The following is a 20,766-nucleotide window of genomic DNA, read 5'->3' on the forward strand; positions in this document are numbered from 1 at the left end:
CAGAAGCGCACAGCCGGCAGATAAAACAGCAGCAGTAAAACCTCTCAGATTAAAGCCGGATAAGATCATAAAATATCCTGAAACCTTCATTGAAACGAGGCTCTGGAAACCACACTGTAAAACTGCTGTTGACAAACTGGAGAATTTTTTAAAACCCCGGGAAAATAAAGATGCTTTTGTCGCAAGACTTTGCGCCAGGTAAGTCTCCGTGTGGAGGAATCCAAAGGGGTGATGACACTGCATAGGTGCCTATCCACCCTGGCTCCAGGTCAAAGCGGCATACAGAGCTTTTGATGAAGAAATTGGCTAGCAGACGGGCCTACAGAAGAGAGCCAATGTGGCATTGTTGTTAAGAACAGCAGACTCTGTTCTGGAGAACTGGGTTGGAATTCTCAGTCTTCCTCATGAATTCCTCAGCTAGGTGACCTTGCGCCAGTCACAGTTCTCTTAGAGCTCCTTTAGAACTACCTCTCACAGTTCTCTTAGAGCTCCCTTAGATCAAGGTGCCTGAAAGCTGCTTGGGGACTCCCGTCACGGAATGAAAAGTGGGGCATAAAAAACTCAGCTCTTTTCTTCTTCCCTCGCCTTGGTCCCAGGGTCAAAACAAGCAGTTTTGCATTGTGCCCAGAACCAAACTTCACTGCCCGTGGAGAGACTTTAAAACTGGCAAGATAAGGATTCCTGTAAGTTGCACTTACTGTATTTTGAACCAGCAAAGCTTTATAGGCATATAGAGTACATTGTTGTAGTCTGCCCTGTCTGTGATCCAGATTGCGCATCTGTACCTAAAGCGGAGAAGGGCAGAAGGGCGGAGGGGAAGTTATTGCAATGGAGGCTTGAGTGCCTGGTTTCCAGGGATAGGTGCATGGGTTAAGTAACAGGGAAAGTAATAACACAATGATGGCAGAGATACAAATGAGAACTAGTCAAGAGAGTTAATGAGACAGTCGGGGTGGGTGTGACTCTCAGTTGCAGATGGATTAGTTAATAGATAGGTTGAGCATGCCCAGTGTGTGAAAGCAAAGCCCATTGTTTATTGTACGGAGCCTGACCGAGTCCCCGACAGGAGTAATTCAGAGAGTACCAAATCGGTATATGAATTCAGCACCTTCTTACAGAAATCTCCCTTGGGAGTGGTTTGAGGATTTGCAGGGTCCATAGCACTAGAGCCAGCTTGAGGATTCATGGGGCCCTGTTGTTGTTGTTGTTAGGTGCCAAGTCGTGTCCGACCCATCAAGGCCACATGGACAATGATCCTCCAGGCCTTCCTGTCCTCTACCATTCCCTGGAGTCCATTTAAGCTCACATATGGGGCCCTAGGAGAGTACAATTGCGGAAGGAGCAGCCAGAGGGCCCTCCCACAGTGAAAAGAGGTGTCCAAGTGTCTTTAAAGGGGGAAGAGTGAGGTGACAGCCCTCATCCATGGGGGAGAAGAGCACCATGCGGGGCCAGTGGCACATGCTACATGGATAAACCAGCCCTGATCTCTTGAACTTCTGCAATCTTTTATTATAACTGAATGTCTGAGGAATTTGAAGTGTTTCCATGGGTCCATTTATTTTCTTGAGCTGAGTTTTCACTTTGGCTAAAGAATATAGGCACATCTCTGGCCTGGTAGCATTGCCATATTAGCCGTTTTTGACTGTGGAGGAACCCCCAAAGTATTTTTCAGGGTTCAGGGAATCCTGGCAGTGGTGACACGCCATTCAGAGAAGTGGGCGCGGATGTAAGATGCAAAATCCAGCCGATCAACCAACCATTTCCATTGTAAAGCAAGAGATAGGCCCGTAGAGCAACAGGGGAAGTGGGCTCCGATGACATCTAGTCATGTCTGTGGTCCTTCAAACTTCTGGGAAAGGCCATGTAACCCCTGGGTTGCCCAGAATCCTGGATGGGAATCCCTGCATTAGAGCAGGGGTAGTCAAAAAGAGCCTCTTGTGGCGCAGAGTGGTAAGGCAGCAGACATGCAGTCCGAAGCTCTGCCCATGAGGCTGGGAGTTCAATCCCAGCAGCCGGCTCAAGGTTGACTCAGCCTTCCATCCTTCCGAGGTCGGTAAAATGAGTACCCAGCTTGCTGGGGGGGGGGGGGGTAAACGGTAATGACTGGGGAAGGCACTGGCAAACCACCCCGTGTTGAGTGCCATGAAAACGCTAGAGGGCGTCACCCCAAGGGTCAGACATGACCCAGTGCTTGCACAGGGGATACCTTTAGTCAAACTGCAGCCCTCCAGATGTCCATGGACTACAACTCCCATGAGAGTCCCATGGACTACAACTCCTGGGAATTGTAGTCCATGAACATCTGGAGGGCCGCAGTTTGGCTACCCCTGCATTAGAGGATATGAAGGGGAATAAGCTTTTGACTGAAATGGAGCTGCTGATTTTGGTGTGGTACTAGTGAGAAGGTGAGGACGGTGTCTTGTTCCCTGGTCATGGGGAGGACGGGGACGTGCAACTCTACCCAGTCCTCACACTAACCTGAGCGTTTCTGTTCCCCAGCAATAGCTTTAGAGGGTTAACATTCTGCTCTGACCTTTAACGGCGTAAAAAACAAAAATCAGGGATCTATGCACTTCACACATTTACGCATACCTTCAGGTGGCGGTCGTAAATAAATACGGATTTTGGTAGCACAACTGGAAAAGAGAAGCAGGACCTCCAGCTCACGGTTTCGATGCCACGAGCTCTGCCAGCTTTTTCTGCAAACTCCAGGGCTCTGCAATAACTTTGTGGAAATTGAAACTAGATCCCACTTCCACAGACCTCTGACATTTGCGGCGGAGAGAGTGTGTGTGAGCGCTAACAATGACCACCAATAATGACTGGTTAGCAAGCTGAGGCATGGCTTTATGGAGGCTGCATGGAATTGATATCGCTTCTCCTCAGGGCTGTTCTCCTCTGTGGAACGTCTTTCTTTCTTTCTTTCTTTCTTTCTTTCTTTCTTTCTTTCTTTCTTTCTTTCTTTCTTTCTTTCTTTCTTTCTTTCTTTCTTTCTTTCTTTCTTTCTTTCTTCCTTCCTTCCTTCCTTCCTTCCTTCCTTCCTTCCTTCCTTCCTTCCTTCCTTCCTTCCTTCCTTCCTTCTGTCCCCCCTCCCCTTGTTTTCTCAGTTTGTGTGTGATCCTGGTATTATATTTAATCTGTCTATTTCAAGGAATTTGTGTGTTTGTTGCACTGAAAGTCTCCTGTTTAATGGGTTCTGTATAACTAATTGGTGAACAAAAGTTACTGTGGCGGGAGGAAATAAACCACCCACGGTGTTTCCTTCGTTTGATATTATAGTAACATCATAATTATAATAGCTCCCCCCCCAAAAAAAAAGGGCTCTTAATTTGCAGCTCCCAGCGCAATCCCAAACACAGTTATGCCCATCTGAATCCATTGAAATCAATGGACTTAGATGGGTGTAACTCTGTATAGGACTGTCAGCAAACATAAGCTTGTGGCCCTGTAAGTTAGAGAGAGATCATTAAGATGTATCAAAATTTAAACTTTGTGTTCGGAAGGCAAAACCGCAAGGCTTAGAAATACTGAAAACTATCTTTGTATTTCCATTATTTCTAGGCCTTGCGATTTTGTCTTCTGAACACTCACAACTTATTGCCTAAATATTTATGGAGGGAAAGTTTAAATTTTCATTCCCTTTATCTTAAATTGCAGATTGGATAGCTAGCCACAAGTTAGGTGAAATAGCCTTAGCCACAGAGCAGAAGGTCAGTCGCTTGAGGGCCGTGCTTAAAGTCTTATCAAGAAATTATAATATTAACTTCTCCACCTAGGGGCAGGTAGATAGCTCATTAAATGTACACGTGATGTATGAAATTGCGTGTTTAGGGCATATAAGGAAATGAGTGGGAGCCCAGCCCAGGAACGCCCTGGGAGGGACGGTTTAGATGTGATCTTCCTGGATGAACCGTATAAAAGACTGCTTTGGATTAGCAAGTTTTGAGAAAGATCTAAGTTCTTACCAAAGAGAGCTAAGCTTTCTCCTGTGCAAATATAAATCTTTCTTTCTTACTGAAGTCTGTTTGTGAAATTCCTTTGGCAGTAAGAATTCAGTGTACAGATGGTTCTCTTAGGAGCGAATTAGTCCACGAGGCACTTTGTTAGCTGTGGTGCTGTAATTAATACTTCGTTCTAAACTGTCTTCTAGCACCGAGTGTATGACTTGGCACATCCTCGACCTCCCTGATTTCCTTGTGTCCTCTGTGAATCCTGCTGTTGTAACTGGAGGGCAGAGGTTTAGCGTCAGATTCAGCAATGGGGTAGCCACTCACTTTTCAGAGCCTGGGCTCCTGTCCGCAGATGTTGCTGAGACGGTTCAACGCGCGTTTTTCAGCAGACCTAATGAGCTCCTCTGAGATTGTTTAATTTATAAACCGTTTCTGCGTGTCCCCGGCTCCAGCTTCCTCTGTGGTGGAGCGCCTGTTCCAAGCGCTCTGCTGCTCCTGAGGCCAGCCAGCTCTCCCTCATTTTGTTTCTTTGTGTGATTCACCAGACGGCCTCCCTTGAAAAGGCTGTAGCCTTTTCAGATTTTAATGGCTGCGGGGTAGCAAAATTGGATAACGAAGAGCTGATCCTTCAAAACAAATACTTTTCTGGGTCTTGAGTTTTCTCTTATGGAAGGGATGCAGATTGGGAGTTAAAAGGACACACTGGATGACAGATCTCATCAGTGCTTTTTTCTAAAAGGGTTTCCATACATATTTATTAATTTTTTTATTTGATTTGATTTGATTTGATTGACTGCCGCTCTCGGAACCCGGCTTATGGCGGTTCACAATATTTCAATACAAATACAGTACATTAAAAACCATTACAATTCCCCATTAAAACCCCATAAACAATGACTCAGTCACAATGATGGCGATTAAGAAATAACTATTCCCATACAGGCCTACTGGATGAGCAGAAGGGAGCGGATGGACAATTGGGCATAGGGTGGAACGTTCTGGGGAACCAGGACAGTCTAATACTGGCCTCCCATATACACATATTCTCTCTCTCTCTCTCTCTCTTTTCCTGTTTCTGTTGCCCCGTTTAGAGACACAAAAGGTATTATGACTGCTCACGATGCGGAGCCTCTGCTCAGTGGTTGTCCAAATGAGTAATCTCATCCAGTGGTGAAACAGCCTTTGCTGCCGACCCCATGAGAATGCTCCGCACACAGGATCTGTGCCTTTCCTTGCTTTCCTAAAGGATTTTCTTCTGTGAGAGCAGTGTTGAGCAATGCTGTAGTACAGGCCTCCCCGTTTGTCATTCATTATGCCTTCGATGCTTGGAGTCGAAGAGGATGTGACATTTGGCCTGGCTGCATTTCCTTCCATTTCCCCACACGCACACCCCTTCAGGGGATGCCAGCCACCAACACATGAACTTGTTAACCGCCCACAAGTTGGATTGCACAGATGCCACAGAAGAAGAACTGGTTCTTTTCAGTCTTGCTAGTGTCGTTTTTATTTTGTGTCTGTTTTCGTTTGGTAAAGCAGGAGGTTAGAGTAGGAAAGCTCGTATTGACATATGGATCATTTGTTCTTTTGTGTGAGCCGGAGAGCACCCCAAGCATGCAAGGTCTAGTCCAGGCTTTCTCAACCGGGGTTTTGTGAAACCCCAGGGTTTCTTGACAAGGCTGGAAGGGTTTCCTGAATGGATGGGAGGTAATTAATTTATATATATATATATATATATATATATATATATATATATATATATATATATATATATATATATGTATGTATGTATGTGTGTGTGTGTGTGTGTGTGTGTGTGTGTGTGTGTGTGTGTGTGTGTGTATATATACACACACGTATGTATATATATACGTATGTATATGTGTGTGTATATGTATATATGTATATATATGTATGTATATGTGTATATATATATGTATATATATATGTGTGTGTGTGTGTGTGTGTGTGTATGCATATATATGTATGTATATGTGTGTGTATGTAAAAATTTGTTAAATTTTTATTGGGTCATGTTGACCCCTCTCCCAAAATAACCAATGATGGGCCTGGGGAGGTAGGAAGGGGAGGGATCCCAGGTGGGTGTGTCCACAGCTCTGCTTCCCAACCATATTCTGCACGATTGCACCACTTCTGGGGTTTCTCAAAGCCTGAAGAATGTTTCCGGTGGTTTTCAATGGTAAAAAAAGTTGAGAAAGGCTGGTCTAATATTTTCAGTTAATTTTGGCTTTTTAAAGGATATTCTGCCGATCCCCCACAATATGTCTCTCAGAGAGCGCTTTGTTCATCTGATGCAAATTGATTGGTAGTCCCTGGTCCCAAAAATATTCCGCCTGACCTCATGCATCTGCCTGGTGGAACGAACCGCTGGCTGAGACTAGGGCCCTGACGGAGTTATTACAATTCTGCAAGGCCTCCAAGGTGGCACTCTTCCGCCAGGTGTATGGTTGAGGCCAGTCTGACCAAACATGGGCCTCTCTCTCCCACTCTCAGGCCTCCCCCCCGCCTTTTTTCCCATGCCACTAACAAAGGTATCTTCCATTGTCAGTGGACAGGGAAGAGAAGTGATGGCTGAGCTATAGGGGGTGGGGTAGTTAAGTTAGATAAATTAGTTGCTAGTTAGTCATTCAGTTTAATTTTAATTTTTTAAAGTCTGAACTTAATAAAGTATGCTGTTTATGTATTTTAATAATGGTGTAAACCGCATCAAGCCCAATTTGAGAGAGAGGAGATCTAGAAGTCTTAACGGCAGCAAAAAGGCCCCCAAAACTTGAAGCATCCTGTCCATCTACTTTTGCTATTTGTTTGATCATAATTTATGTAAAAGGTCCCAAATCTCCACCAAAACCTCAAATGCTCTCTTGTTTATTATTTATATATTGTAGATGCTGCCTTTCCACCTGACCAGGATCACCCAAGTAGCCAACATAAAACATTAAAGCACTTTAAACAATTGTGAAAAAAAAATTATAAAATGCAACACAAGCACATTAAAAACCACACTCCAGAATCAGGGAGGAGGGCTAGTAACTGCTATCAGGGATATGCCAAACATAGCAGAAGTCTTTACACCCTTGAAGAAGGTGCTGATAGAAGAAGATGGATGAATCCCTCCGGGGAGAGAGTGCCAACATTTGGTGCCATGGCCAATCAAACTCATTCCTGGGTTGCCACCTGTCCAACCTCAAATGGCTCGGGTAACCAAAGCTGGGCCTTGGAAGATGATTGGAGTGAATTTATGGGAGAAGGCGGTTCTCGAGGTATCTTAGTCCCAGGCTATGCAAGGCTTTGAATTGAGCCTTGAAGCAAATTGGAAGCCAGGAACAAGAGAGGACTGATACAGCCCCCACAACCCACTCAAGTCAACACTCTGGGCTCAGCATTCTTTATCAAATGTGGCTTTCAGATAGTCTTCAAGGGGGGCCCCTACATAGTGCATTGCAGTAATCTAATCTAGATGTTACCAGGGCATATGCTTCAGTGGCAAGATGTTTTCTGCCCGGGCAGGGCCACTACTGCCACCAGTTTATCCAACAGGAGCATCCCAGAACTATAAACTGATCTTTGAGTTCCCCAGGAAGTTGATTTTCATGCATCAAAAACTGGTAGCGGAGTGTCTCTTCCCACTCCCTCATTTAAGAGAATTAAAAAACTGAAAATAAAGTCACCATGAACAGTAGTTCCCAGGTGGATCACTAAGCTTCTGCATTTTCTATCACGATTCTCCTAGTGATCCAATTAAAATATTTATATCCTCCTCTCTCCACAGTGGTTTGTTCAAGACAGTATACCTCTTTAAAAAAACATGTGCTGTCCTTGCAGAGTGAAGACAGATGAAATACTCATTAGTTCAGGGGTAGTCAACCTGTGGTCCTCCAGATGTCCATGAACTACAATTCCCATGAGCCCCTGCCAGCAAATAGTAGTCCATGGACATCTGTAGTCCATGGACATCTGGAGGACCACAGGTTGACTACCCCTGCAGCAGACCAAGCCATAGACTAGAGCTGTTTCCTTTTGGGGTTTCCACACTCAGGCCCCATCTCAGCAAGTTTGGTTCATGGGAAAATCTGGACTGAATCATTGGCTTGAAATTATTTTGAAACTCTCTTGACATCAAGCAGGCAGCCTAGATATTCCTTCGGTCGATTATGGGGCTATCCTGTTAATGTCTAATTAAGGCTATATGTTGAAATAGAACGGACAGAGGATGCAAGATTTGTGAGGAAAAATAAGGAACCTCCTTCTCCTTCTTTGATTTTTCTAACTTGAATGGAGAAACGCATGCAGAATTGTGTATAGTTGCAGCAGAGAAGTAGATACAGTGTTATGGATCCAGCCATTCTCCCTCCTGCCTAAGGAGCCCTGCTCCAAGGGAAGAGCCTCATAAATTAGAAGGCTTCAAACTTAGGCCAAAAAGAAAGGTGGAGTATAAATCTTTAAATAAACAAGTTATTAATTTTTGCTCCTTGCAGTAGATCCACCCTGCTAGGGTGGAGGTCTGTATTTGTCCCTGAGTTTTAATTCACGAATGATAAGAATTTTGGTGCTGGGGTTGGGGATCCAAAGCCCAGGGATCTAACGGGTCAAGTGGTGGGACAAACACCTGCGACACAGGGCAAAAAGGCAGAGCCTGTGCACTGGTGATGGAGGGAGATGGGCACCAGGAAATAGATGGTTCCTCTGACATGTGCAGCTCTTTCACATGCTCAACGTCCTGTGCTGCTAGGCGATTAGCCAGAAAGCCATCCTCACCAGAACAACGCAACAAAACAAAAGATCTTAACTCAAAGAGCTGAGCGTAGCTGCAGCTTACATGCTAAGCTGCATGTATTATTGTGTATTACTGCATGTAAACATCATGTATTACTATGCAGCATAGTAGGAGTTAAGGAGTTAAGCATTTAACAACGTACTGGAAAACTATTGACCTATTCTTGCAGACAGGGAATATCGAGGCTGAGAGTTTCCAGGGCAAGAACATTATATGAGAATCAATGACGCATCCAAACGCATACCCAGCAGAATTGCAGTGGACCAAGCAACAGATTAACTGTGCACTCCTAAACATAGTTCCGCTGTTCCAGAACTATTGAAGTCACTGGATGTAACTGTGCTTGGGATGATACTGTTTGTGAGTCTATGGGGGGAAACCCAAAGCCCAGGCAGAGTAAATCAAGGGGTTGAATTCTCCCATGCATAATTACACACCCCTCACCTATTTGTAGAGTTTTGTGCACAGATTCTTTATCACCCCCTTCCCTGTCTTTTGCCTATTTCTCAACCCCTCTGACTAACTTTCCGTCTGTGTGACCTGGCTGCCGCTTCTGGGGGTTGGTCAGGGAATGTGAACTCGGGGGTGTTTACAGGGACATTAGTAGTCACTGGAGGAAAGCATGAGTTTGCAAGGAAAATAGATCCTCATCCTCAGGGATGTGTAAAATAACCTCCACTGAATAGGAACTGATTTGCACAGTGTAAATTATTTGGCAGCCTTCTTGAATGTACCCATAAAACTGTGCTCTTTGCTTCTGGAAATCTAGACTGCAGCCTCTCTCTCTCTCTGCATTTTGAACCATTCCACTCCGGGGCTCGAAATGGCGTGATAATTTAACTGCTTGCTGTCTGTATTTTGTATGCATTGTCAAAATGCATTTGTATGCAGATGGTGGACTGTGTTTCTGGGAAAATAGGTCAGTTGGGAAAGTATGGGGACATAAGTGATAACAGCTTTCATTTAGATATGTTTTCAGTGGGATGTCAGATGCATGTTGAATTCTGGTTGAATTCCGAACCAAGTATTGGTTCTTTAATGACCTTTCAGGCCATTTGCAGTCTGGGCCCGACATATCTAAAGGACTGCCTCTCTGCCTGTATCCCCCAAAGAGCATTACGCTCAGCCAACACCAACCAACTAGTGGTCCCTAGCCCCAGGGAAGTACGTTTAGCCTCAACTAGGTCCAGGACATTTCCGGTCCTAGCCCCTACCTGGTAGAATGAGCTCCTGGAGGAGATTCTGGGTCTGTTGGAGCTGGTGCAGTTCCTCAGAGCCTGCAAGACGGAGCTCTTCCTCCAGGTTGTTGGTTGGGGTCAGCGATAACAACATCAAATCACACACACACACACACACACACACACACACACCTCTCCCTGAAACTACAATTCAGTTTCTACTCTAGAAGAACTAAGAAATACACTGATGACATGGCTGAATGGAATTTGAATGGAAGATGTGATTTTAGAGGTTTTTAATGTTTATGTTTTTGATATTAATATTAATTATGTGATTGTTTGCCGTTGTTGTGCACCATCCTGAGCCTGCACGGGAGGCTGGTATACAAACCAAACCAAAGAATTTAATAAATAAAGGTCAATACCGGTTGTTGATGGCCATTGGTAAAATACCTGCATGCCCGTTATTTACTTTAACAGCTAGGCTGTGTATTCAGGAACTGCTGTTTCCCCTTCCCGCAGTTTCAAAAACAAAAGGCTGTGCCATCCTTTTATTGGTCGCAGCTGACCTACGGTGATCTTGTAGGGCAGGGGTAGTAGGGCAGGCAAATGCTGGCAGCTAAGCAATTCAGGGTACCATGCACTCACATGGCACTACATCCTAAAAAAAAGCAAACATGTTCAGTTGCTGCAATAAGCAAATAAAATGGTAAAACTTATTCTCTTCAACCCTCAAAATGAGATCAAAAAACGCTTGGCCATCTGCTGGATTTGTCAATGGCAGTGGTTTTCCCCCCTTCTTTTTCTTTTTTCCTGACAGCAAAAAACTGTTACTGGTGTTGCATGCAATTTGAGCAAGAATATCTGTGCGCATGGCATTCTGCTTCCTCCCAAACACTTTAGATTACGTAAACAAAAACTCAAATCTTGCTGTTCGTTGGTTAATTCATCTATCACTGCCACAAGCAAAGTGGACTTCATATCCCCATTCTCATCAACATCAACATAAATAAATAAAATAAACCAGCAGGATGAGTGTATTGTTGCTGATGGAGGTAAATGAAAACAATCTTGGAGGAAAAGAGGAAAGGAGGAGGGATAAAGTGAGAAATAAAAAATAAAGGGGTTCAGGATAATACTAGAGGGGGAAGGATAAGATCAGCAGCAAGGTCTCAAGGGAGCCGGTCCCTGAAATTTTTAGGATACAGATTCCAAAACAGTTTCTCCTCCCCCAAATCTTGTTTCCCAAACTAATTGCTCCAGATTTATAGCCAAAATCTGTGTCAGCTGGGGAGGGGGGTCATTTTGGCTTGTTGTAAATTAGTCTCTGAGCTGTCAAGCTGCCCATACTGTAGTTAGGTTGTTTTTTATTGTGATTTGGCAAATGGCTTTGTACGCATGCAAAGAGAGCTTGCCGTTTCATCTCAGATACTGCGCAACACCAAATTGGTGAGGAATAAAACTGCGCTCCAGTTTTGTTTTCTGGAAGGGGGGGGGGGGAGATCAGTCTGGCTTGCAGGAGAAAGGCTTGACTGGAAGAAGATGATGGGATGTATCTGACTTGTCTAATTCTGACCAGTTCTGTGGTCCTTCATCAACCCTGCACTAGAGGCCAGGCAGGTGGTCAATTGTGACTCCTTCTGCAGATTCCCTGGGCATGTTGTAGCCAGCATTGGTTGTCTGCTCATTATACAAGATGCCAAGGACAGGTTGGGCATTCTACAACCTATCATTCGCTTGCACTGTCTACCTTGTTGGAGTTTGTCATGGGCTTGGTACTGGAGACTCCAGATCAATTGTTGTAGGGAATTTCAACATTCATGCCAATGACTCCTTGTCTGAGCTGGCTCAGGATCTCATTAGTCTACTGTCCGCCGTGTGTGTTGGGGTCTCTCAGGTTGAGACAGGCCCTATACATCAGGGGTAGTCAACCTGTGGTCCTCCAGATGTTCATGGACTACAATTCCCATGAGCCCCTGCCAGCATGCTGGCAGGGGCTCATGGGAATTGTAGTCCATGAACATCTGGAGGACCACAGGTTGACTACCCCTGCTATACATAACAAAGGACATTCCTTCAATGTAATTTTTTATACTGGATCTTTGGGGAAGGTTTGGTTTGAGACCAATGGATCCAACTGATTTCCAGAATGCCCTGAGAGAATCTTAAGTGCTGGTGACAATCAGCAGCTTTATATTAATTAATTAATTGATTGATTGATTAATTAATTCATTCGGATTCGTATACCGCCCATTCTTTACGGCTGTGGCCAGTTTACATGGAACATTGCATAAATTTACATGGAACTTTATAACAATCTATAACATTATACAAATTTCAATAGAGCGTCAAAACAATCTATGAGGTACCAATCATAACACAACATGAGATCAAATTGTTCAGTCATGGAAGGGCATATGGGGGGGACCAGCATATGTTCCGAGTCGGTCGGCATCAAGCGAATGCCTGGTGGAGGAGCTCCCTCTTGCAGGCCCTGCGGAATTGTGGAAGTTCGGGCAGGGCTCTGATCTCCTTGGGGAGCTCGTTCCACCAGGTGGGGGCCAGGACCAAGAAGGCTCTGGCCCTTGTTGAGGTCCAGCGTGCTTCTCTGGAGCCATGGATCCTCAGCCAGTTGGAGGTGGCGGAGCATAAGGCTCTTTTGGGGATATAGGCAGGGAGGCGGTCTCTCAAGTACACGGGGCCCAGACCACGTATGACCTTAAAGGTGGTTACGAAAACCTTAAGCTTAATCCGGAATTCAACTGGGAACCAGCCGAGTTCTTGGAGTACCGGCCGGATGTGGGATCTCCATGATGTTTTAGTGAGAATCCTATTTGTTTATCCAGATCACTTGGTGGTGCTGCAAAGTTCTGTGTTTAAATGGCTAATGGTGAGAAAGGTGAAATCGACTCCTGACAGGATGGAAGAAATGCCGGCTGGGAAGGCTGACGTTTTGGAGGACATGATGCTCCCCACTTTTGTTATGGTCCAGCTGCCACTTGCTAACTTTGTTATGACCCTAGAGTGGTTAAGAGTGGTGGTTTCTAATCCGCAGAGCCAGGATTGACTACGCACTCCTCTACAGGCAGCCAGATGGGTGACCTTGGTCTAATCACAGTCTTGTTAGGGCTGTTCTCTCAGAGCGCTCATCTATTGTGAGATAGATTCCCATCTATCTCACAAGGTATTTGTTGTGAGGAGAGGAAGGGAAGGGAAGGTGATGGTAAGCTGTTTTGTGACTCCTTTGGGTAGTGAAAAGTTGGGGATAAAACCGACACTTTTTTTCTTTGTTTTATGCTGGATTTCTCTAATCCACCTTGAACATCATTGAAGCTCTCTAAAAGTATAAGTTCATTTATTTAGATATGATACACATTATATACTTAAGGATAAGGGATCATTCGTTTCAGCTACTTCAGACTCAATATTTTAAGTCTTCTGATGCAGGGGTAGTCAACCTGTGGTCCTCCAAACGCTGGCAGGGGCTCATGGGAATTGTAGTCCATGGACATCTGGAGGACCACAGGTTGACTACCCCTGTTCTAATGGATTCAAAGAGGCTGCTTGTGGGATGGACGTATAATCATGCTGTGTTCTCTCTCCCCCCGCCCCCGATCTCTTTGAAATCCTAGGTTCATGTATTGGACCGACTGGGGAGAGGTGCCAAAGATCGAGCGTGCTGGGATGGATGGTTCAACCCGCTCAATTCTAATCAACACAGACATTTATTGGCCTAATGGACTGACCTTGGACTACGAAGAACAGAAACTCTACTGGGCAGATGCTAAACTGAATTTCATTCACAGGTCAAACTTGGATGGAACTCACCGGTAAGTATTGCAGCTGGCATTACGGGACAGCCTTCTGTGCAGTTTTCCAAATCCGGTAGGGAATGGCTGCGGAATAGCCGTGGGTTAATTCAGAGCCCTTAACTGTTTGTATTTCATTAAACTTCAGATCAATTTGAAAAAGGAAAAAAAAATGTTATTTACCTGAAGAGGGAGATCAAATAAGTATTTACTGAAGGTCCCAGTGGGAAACGCCTTAACTTGTCTCTTTTCTGAATAAAGCTACTTTAATCTGCGCAAAACACATTTCTTTATAGCCTTCTGTACAGCCTGAGAGTCGACTGCAGTTTACAGCCTGAGAGTCGACTGTTGCATTTATAGAAAGAAGCGTTTGCAAAACCCCTACCTTGTTTTGAAAAATCTACACAGAAAGAAAAAGAAAAGAAACTGACTAAATGTACAAAAAGGGGATTGGATCCTGCCCTGCCAAATATCCCAGCTGTACAGGGAGGAAAGAAATAGGCTTGTTGTAATGTAATTGCTTTTATGTCCCTGGGTTTAGCAACGCCACAGTTCTGACAAGTAAAATTGCTCAAACATCAGGTTTCTCCTGCCTGAAATGCCTGTTTTCCGTCTTGTCAGTCCCATGTAATCTCATATTGCGGACGTTTCCCACAATTTAAAGCAAGATATATTTGGAGTTTGTGGGGTGCTTTTGCATTTGGGCTGTCAGGGGCATTAATCACCATGCTAGACAGCTGGCTGATGCCTGCTGTTGGCACAGGTAGAGAACTTGCTAGACTGCCAGCAAAGTTATGTGTGCTCCCAAGTTCAGGGACAGGTCATGCATCCTTTAAGCATTCTGCAAACATGCTTTTCGAACATCCATGACCGGGAAGCCAGGCACGAGACCCAAGGATGCCGAGGCAGGGCAGTGTCCGCTATACATATCAGAGTTGCTCAGAGGCCATGCAAGAAGGCACGTGCGCCAAATGTTTGCAATTCTCAAAAAGTGAGCATTTTCCCAAGCATTTTCTGAGTGCTCAAGGAAGTTGAAGCTGTTTGCAATTTGCAGCAAGACCATGATTTCTGAGGTGAGGCAGTTTGCCTCTCACTAGCCAGGTGGATTTAATCAGACTCGGTGACATTTTTGAACTGTTTTCCTTTGAATTGCAGATCCCCGAATCATATTACAAATAGCTTTTGACACCCCATTCCCATTCCCCACCGTCACACCCCCCCCCCCCAGTTTGAAGAAGGGATTGCTGTGGCACCATTGGGATGGGATAGCTGCTTAGAAAGGCCAAATTTTATCGGCCTTAGCTGGTTGTAGTAGCTACTCAATGTTGGCTCATGACAAATCCAGTTGAGGGTGGGGTGTTCTTCAGACTGGGCTGAACATGGTCAGCACATGAAGAAGCAGGTAGATCTTGGAGCAGTTTTCTAATTGCCTGCGAAGTCCACTTTGATAAAAGACTAGCCCACCCTCCTTTCCCCATATTTGGAAAAAAATGCCCTTACTTTTGGTGCGTAATCATGTTTGTAGAGTCTTGTCTAACGCATTCTTGGGCGTGTGGATCCACTTCACTGTTTAGCTTAGTTTTCTTTCACTAAATTTAATGTTTTGTACTTTTTGTGTTTTTGACTAGAATGTTTTAGTGGTAGGGGGGAGTTAAAACAGTAATAATGTAGAATCAGATCCAGGAGGATCATAGCAACCTTTGGAAAGGAAGGACTATTTTGTATTTAGTTTTTAGTTTTTAGTATTTGTATTCTGGATTGCCTCATAAACTCCTCTGACGAGAACGGCCAATTGAATGGAAGATTCAAATACTGGTGCCAAAGAAAACATGGCTTAAACAGATCGAGGAAGACCTCAGAAACCAACAATTGACTATCCACATGGCTAAAACTGGTGCCATCAATCACCAAGATTGGAAACATATTATAAACAAGGCAAAAATTCCAGCGGCACCTACAACAGTGTATTGGCTAAAAGGACAACCTGCTTCACCAATTGCCTGCTAAAGGATAAAGAAAGAAGTAGTATTCTGTATTTTTGAAGGGGGGAAATGATGGCTACTTAAAGAACATTATTCCATTCTACGTCTTTTCAGTTTTTGACAATATTGATGAATGAGAGATGGGAAAAATAATGGCGTCTCGTGCCCACCCCCAAACTACAGCATGAATTCAGCACTATACAGTTCAAGCCTTTCTTCTGGTCAGAGCAAAGCTCTGAAATCTGCTTAAGTAATGGGTACTCTTCAAAGCCTCATCTAAACCAAACTGACCACACGCAAGGCCCAAAATGATAGCCTGTTACGTTACAAATTGCTAAAGGCTGAAAGGTGGTTTCTCTTGCAGCACTGAAATGACCAAGGTTTGCATAGCTGTGGTTTGGTTCAGATTGTTTTTGACAGCTGTGTTGTTGTCTTTTTCCTGAAGTGGCTTTGCATTTTTGAGCGCTACGCTATCAGAGTTGTCGGATGGTCTGTTATAATACATGTAAGCTCAAAGTCAACAAGTTTTATGGACGTTTTGAAGTCTCCTCCGTCATGTTCACATTATGGCACTTGCAAAGGAGCTACATATGCATGCATTGCAGTTCCTGCCTGTGCGTAGACCAGTGGTTCTCAACCATGGGGTCGGGACCCATTTGTGGTTGCCTGGCCCCTTCCTTGGGGTCACCAACTTGCCCGCCGCAGCTGCGGAGGTGTGTAGAGGCGTGTGATAGTGGTGGAGACGGGCGGAGGCAGTAGCCGGTGGAGGTGAGCAGAGGCGGTGGAGCCATGGCAATGGCTGCCTCCATGCCGCCTCAATCATTTTGCGCATGTGTAAACAAGCACCCCACCCGCAAGTGCATGCTGCGTGTGTGCTGCCGCTGCCGCTGCCACCGCACCAACCTCCACTGAAGTTGGGGTTGTGGCGAAGAAAACGTTGAGAACCGCTGAAGTAGACGTTGCTTTGCGGCAACGTTTAAAACGAGCCATTTCTGCACATAAAAGAATCATGCTTTAGCCTTGCACTCGTCAAGCGGTTTCTCAGTGGAACAGGCTGCCTCAGGAGGTGGTGGGTTCTCCATCTTTGGAAATTTTTAAACAGAGGGTAGATAGCCATCTGACAGAGAGGCTGATTCTGTGAAGGCAAAGGGGTGGCAGGTTACAGTGGATGAGCGATAGGTTTGTGAGTGTCCTGCATAGTGCAGGGGGTTGGACTAGATGACCCATGAGGTCCCTTCCAACTCTATTATTCTATGATTTTATGATTCTAAGAGATGCTCATCTATGAATGAATCAGCTCAGTTGTGTTTAGGACTGCTAGAGGTAGTATTTTCTTGATCAAGCATCCACTGCTCAAGTACAGCATCAGTCTCTAAATGCAAGTGCTCTTCTTCCAAATCTTATCCGTAGTTCCCAGCCCAGTCCTCTTTACTTTGCAGCAGCCCCACTGTTCCCAGTGACCCTTTGTGCATTTTTGAATCCTGAGTTGCTCCAGGCTCCTCTTGAATTCCTCTCTTCCTGCAAGACTTTTTAGCAGCGGCATTAACTGTGCTCAGTACCTGTGAGAATATCCCATTAACTGCCTCAGGCTAACTGCACAGCTAACTAGATTGGCACTAGACAAAATTAGTCAATCTTTTTTCTTTTAACGACAGAAAAACAAACCCCCCCCCCCAAAAAAAAAGAATTTGGGTGAGGGGAAGACAGGTTTGGAATCATTCAGTCACTTGTGCCCAAGTTAATTCATTGTGTGCATAAACAAGCTATAGATAAATTTACGGTGTTGTGGCTAACTCTCTTTAGTTCAGTTTCTTTTTCATTTCCAGCAACAAAGAGGGGAAAGAAATTATCTCTAGAGGTAACTAAAGTACTTCTGTATTGTGTTTTACATTAGTTATTGTAGTGGATTTGAAGTGTCAGTGTTTAATTTTGGCTGAGACAGGATTTCCCAATGGGACCTTCTAACAGAGTTCTGGTCTCCCTCAAGGCCCACTGACTAATCTCATATCTAATTAAGAAACGGAGCTGTTTTAATTTTATCTGCCACATTGATTGGCGGCTCAGACCTCCCTGTTTGAGCATATTTGGACTTGGATGTCTCAGAGAGAATAATAATTTAAAAAAAATTAAAGAGAAATGATATTAAGAATCTAACCGTAGACCGTAATATGGAGCCCAGAGCCTGCCGTGTGGTTATGTGGTCTTGAACGGGAGCCAGTATAAAAACGTGAATAAATAATAGGCTCAAGACAACTCACGAAGTAAAAAAAATGCTATACAATAATGTCATATAAACAAAAGTCATTAAAATTATTAAAATAAATCCGCAAGTCACAGTGCGAGCAAACGGCTTAAGACGGTGGCAGATATTTCCATTAAAAGCCTGCCTAAAAAGGAACGGTTTGGTCTGGTGCCTAAAGGTCACTAAAATAGATGCCAGACAAACTGTGCCACCACAGAAGTGACCCTGATAGGTATTCATTTCCCAGAGAATGAGAAATGCAAACAAAAAGGCCCATTTTAATCCAGTTGTTAGATGAAAGGGGGAAAAAAGTATGAATGCTTTTGCCTTCATTTCTGCCTTTTCTCCTTTTTCTTCTGCCTCTTTGCTCACCTTTCTCTCCCTCTGGCACTTTTCGCACTGTGGGCTGTGGGCTTGCTGTATCGCGCTGGGCAGGTAGGCTGGCTGGTGACCAAGCTGGCTGCTTGACTGGTATAGAAAAGAATCCGTATCCCACCCGCCTCTCCTGGCATCTCAGGTACTGTTTTGAAGGCTCAGCAATAAGATGTACCATGGGAATTATAGTTCCCTTCGGGGTGTACCTGAAGCCCCCCGGAGAGGTGGTGGGAGGGAAGAGACTTGCTTTGCTTCTGCCACTGGCCCACTCACCTGGGCACAGGTAAGTGCAGGAATGGCAGGTAGGTCCAGGGAGGGAAGAGCAGGATGGTGAAGCCTAATTATTTGTCTGGGCAACAAAAGCAAATGAGAATAATAATATAATGATCCATATAATTGAAACAAGCAAAGCTTAAGGAAGTGATCTAAGGGCAGTGGTCCCCAACCCCTGGTCCAGAGACCGGTCCCAGTCGGTACCGGGCCGCGGCTCCTCCTCCCCAGCTGCTGCCTCAGGGGCTGCCCTGCCACTCTGCCGCCGGCTCATCTTTGGTGCTCTCCAGCGGCCGCCATGGCTGGGGTTCCCCCTCGGCGTGGCACTGCGCAGCTGCTGCTGGCAGCATCCCCCAGCGGGTGGTGGGAAGTCAGGGGCGCCGGCGGGAAAGCAAGCGGAGCAGGCGTTCAGGTGGCGCCGGCATCCCTTAGCAAAAGACTACCCCCCCGGGCTCAGTAAAATTGTCAAGTGTTGACTGGTCCCCGGTGATAAAAAGTTTGGGGACCACTGATCTAAGGGAAAAAAGATGTCCCTATTCTCCAAGCAATTCATCAATGGAATATCGTACATTTATCAGCAAATTTGAACAATGAATTTTAAGCAACCAGTTCTTGCTTAACAATTCTGTATTTCCAGTCACTGAATTGTAAGAAGTGAAAATCTAATTTTTTCTATTATTACCTTCTAAATTGGGGGAGGAGGGGGTATTGTTTGGAAAAACAGCATTTTTCCAGGAAATCGTAGGGGGAAAAAATCCCCGGTATTGAGAGAGAGTCTGCTTCCTCTTTGTTTCAAGTTTCTTTCTTTCTTATCAGAGTGAACAGTCGCATCTTGTGAGAATAATTCAATGAGACTGAATTCTCCCATGCTCTCCTGTGGCTGAAATGTAGAGCTGCATCGCTAGCTAAGGAAAGATCTTGAATTAATTTTCTTCTCATTTTTATCCTGCAGCAGCAGTCCTAATTAATAAGTTAACACATTACTGGCTGAAGGGAAACGCACTCCCCCGGTCCCCCAGGAAGCGTTTTTGCTAATGAGACGGGTTTTTAGAGGCCAGCGCTGTAACATGAGCGAGGGAGAAAAAATGTTACTTTAGCAACTGTCAGACAGTGTGGTGCCTCGTGCTTCCCTCGTTGCTATATTTGCTCTGAAATAATTATGAACAGTGTTCAGCCGTAAAATGGTGCCTGAAACATGATTTTCTATGACTCTGAAAAGTCTAATGTTTAAGACTCTCTTCTAGACCGTTTATGCACCGGGAACTTCACTGCCCCAGCTTCCATGCAAGAACACAAATTGGGGGGCGGATGAGGCACACCAGGCCAGATGCTCCCCCATGTGGGTGCAGGAAGAGGTGGGGCAACCGGCCACGACTAAAACTCCAGCCTGCAGCCTGGCATGAAACCTCCAGTGCATAAACGGTCCTAGAGATGCAGAGAGGATACTTACAATGGGGTCAGTAGCGGGTCCTAAAGGGGGTTTCTCTTCCAGCGATGAGGACTTGGACCACATTCAGTGGCACATCCGTCCATGGTTTAACAATGCATGTTTATAAGTACTTAACCTTGAAAGTTCCATAAATTGTATCCCAGAGATAACAAGCCCTCAAATGCTAAAATCTTGGGTGAAATTTATTAACTTTTAGGAGTCCGTGGCTAGGCGCAGCAGCGTCGTAGCGTGGTTAAGAGTAGTGGACTCGAATCTGGAGAACCAGGTTTGATTCTCCACTCCTCCTCCACATGAAGGCTGCTGGGTGACCTTGGCCCAGTCACTGCTCTCTCAGAGCTCTCTCAGCCCCACCTGCCTCACAAAGGGCCTGTGGTGGGGACAGGACCGGAATGGTAATTATAAGCTGCTTTGAGACACCTTAAGGTAGAGGAAAATGGGATACAAAACCATGGCTATTCTTTTTCTTCTCTTCACTGACGGAGGAGGAAATAATCCCTCCTTTTAAAATTGGCCCTGAGGCTGCTTTAGCTGATCAGTCCTGAGGGTGAAAACAGTCTCCTATAAGAGTAAAGGTAAAGGTATCCCCTGTGCAAGCACCGAATCATGTCTGACCCTTGGGGTGACGCCCTCTAGCGTTTTCATGGCAGACTCAATACGGGGTGGTTTGCCAGTGCCTTCCCCAGTCATTACCGTTTACCCCCCAGCAAGCTGGGTACTC

At 45.1% G+C, this 20,766-nt stretch overlaps 1 protein-coding gene across 2 annotated transcripts in view; it reads left to right on the plus strand.

Moving 5' to 3' along the window:
• The window catches only part of LRP6 (LDL receptor related protein 6), a 115,819-nt gene that overhangs the window by 36,939 nt on the left and 58,114 nt on the right, over positions 1-20,766 (plus strand). For both annotated transcript variants that reach the window (XR_013226647.1, XM_077310668.1), the window contains exon 3: positions 13,553-13,750. Coding sequence is in view for 1 of the 2 variants with exons in the window: in XM_077310668.1 (XP_077166783.1) it covers positions 13,553-13,750 (198 nt within the window). In the remaining variant the exon portion in view is untranslated. The remainder of the gene's footprint in view (positions 1-13,552; positions 13,751-20,766) is intronic.

Source organism: Paroedura picta, chromosome 14 (assembly GCF_049243985.1).
Source record: "Paroedura picta isolate Pp20150507F chromosome 14, Ppicta_v3.0, whole genome shotgun sequence".
Classification (NCBI taxonomy): Eukaryota; Metazoa; Chordata; class Lepidosauria; order Squamata; family Gekkonidae; genus Paroedura; species Paroedura picta.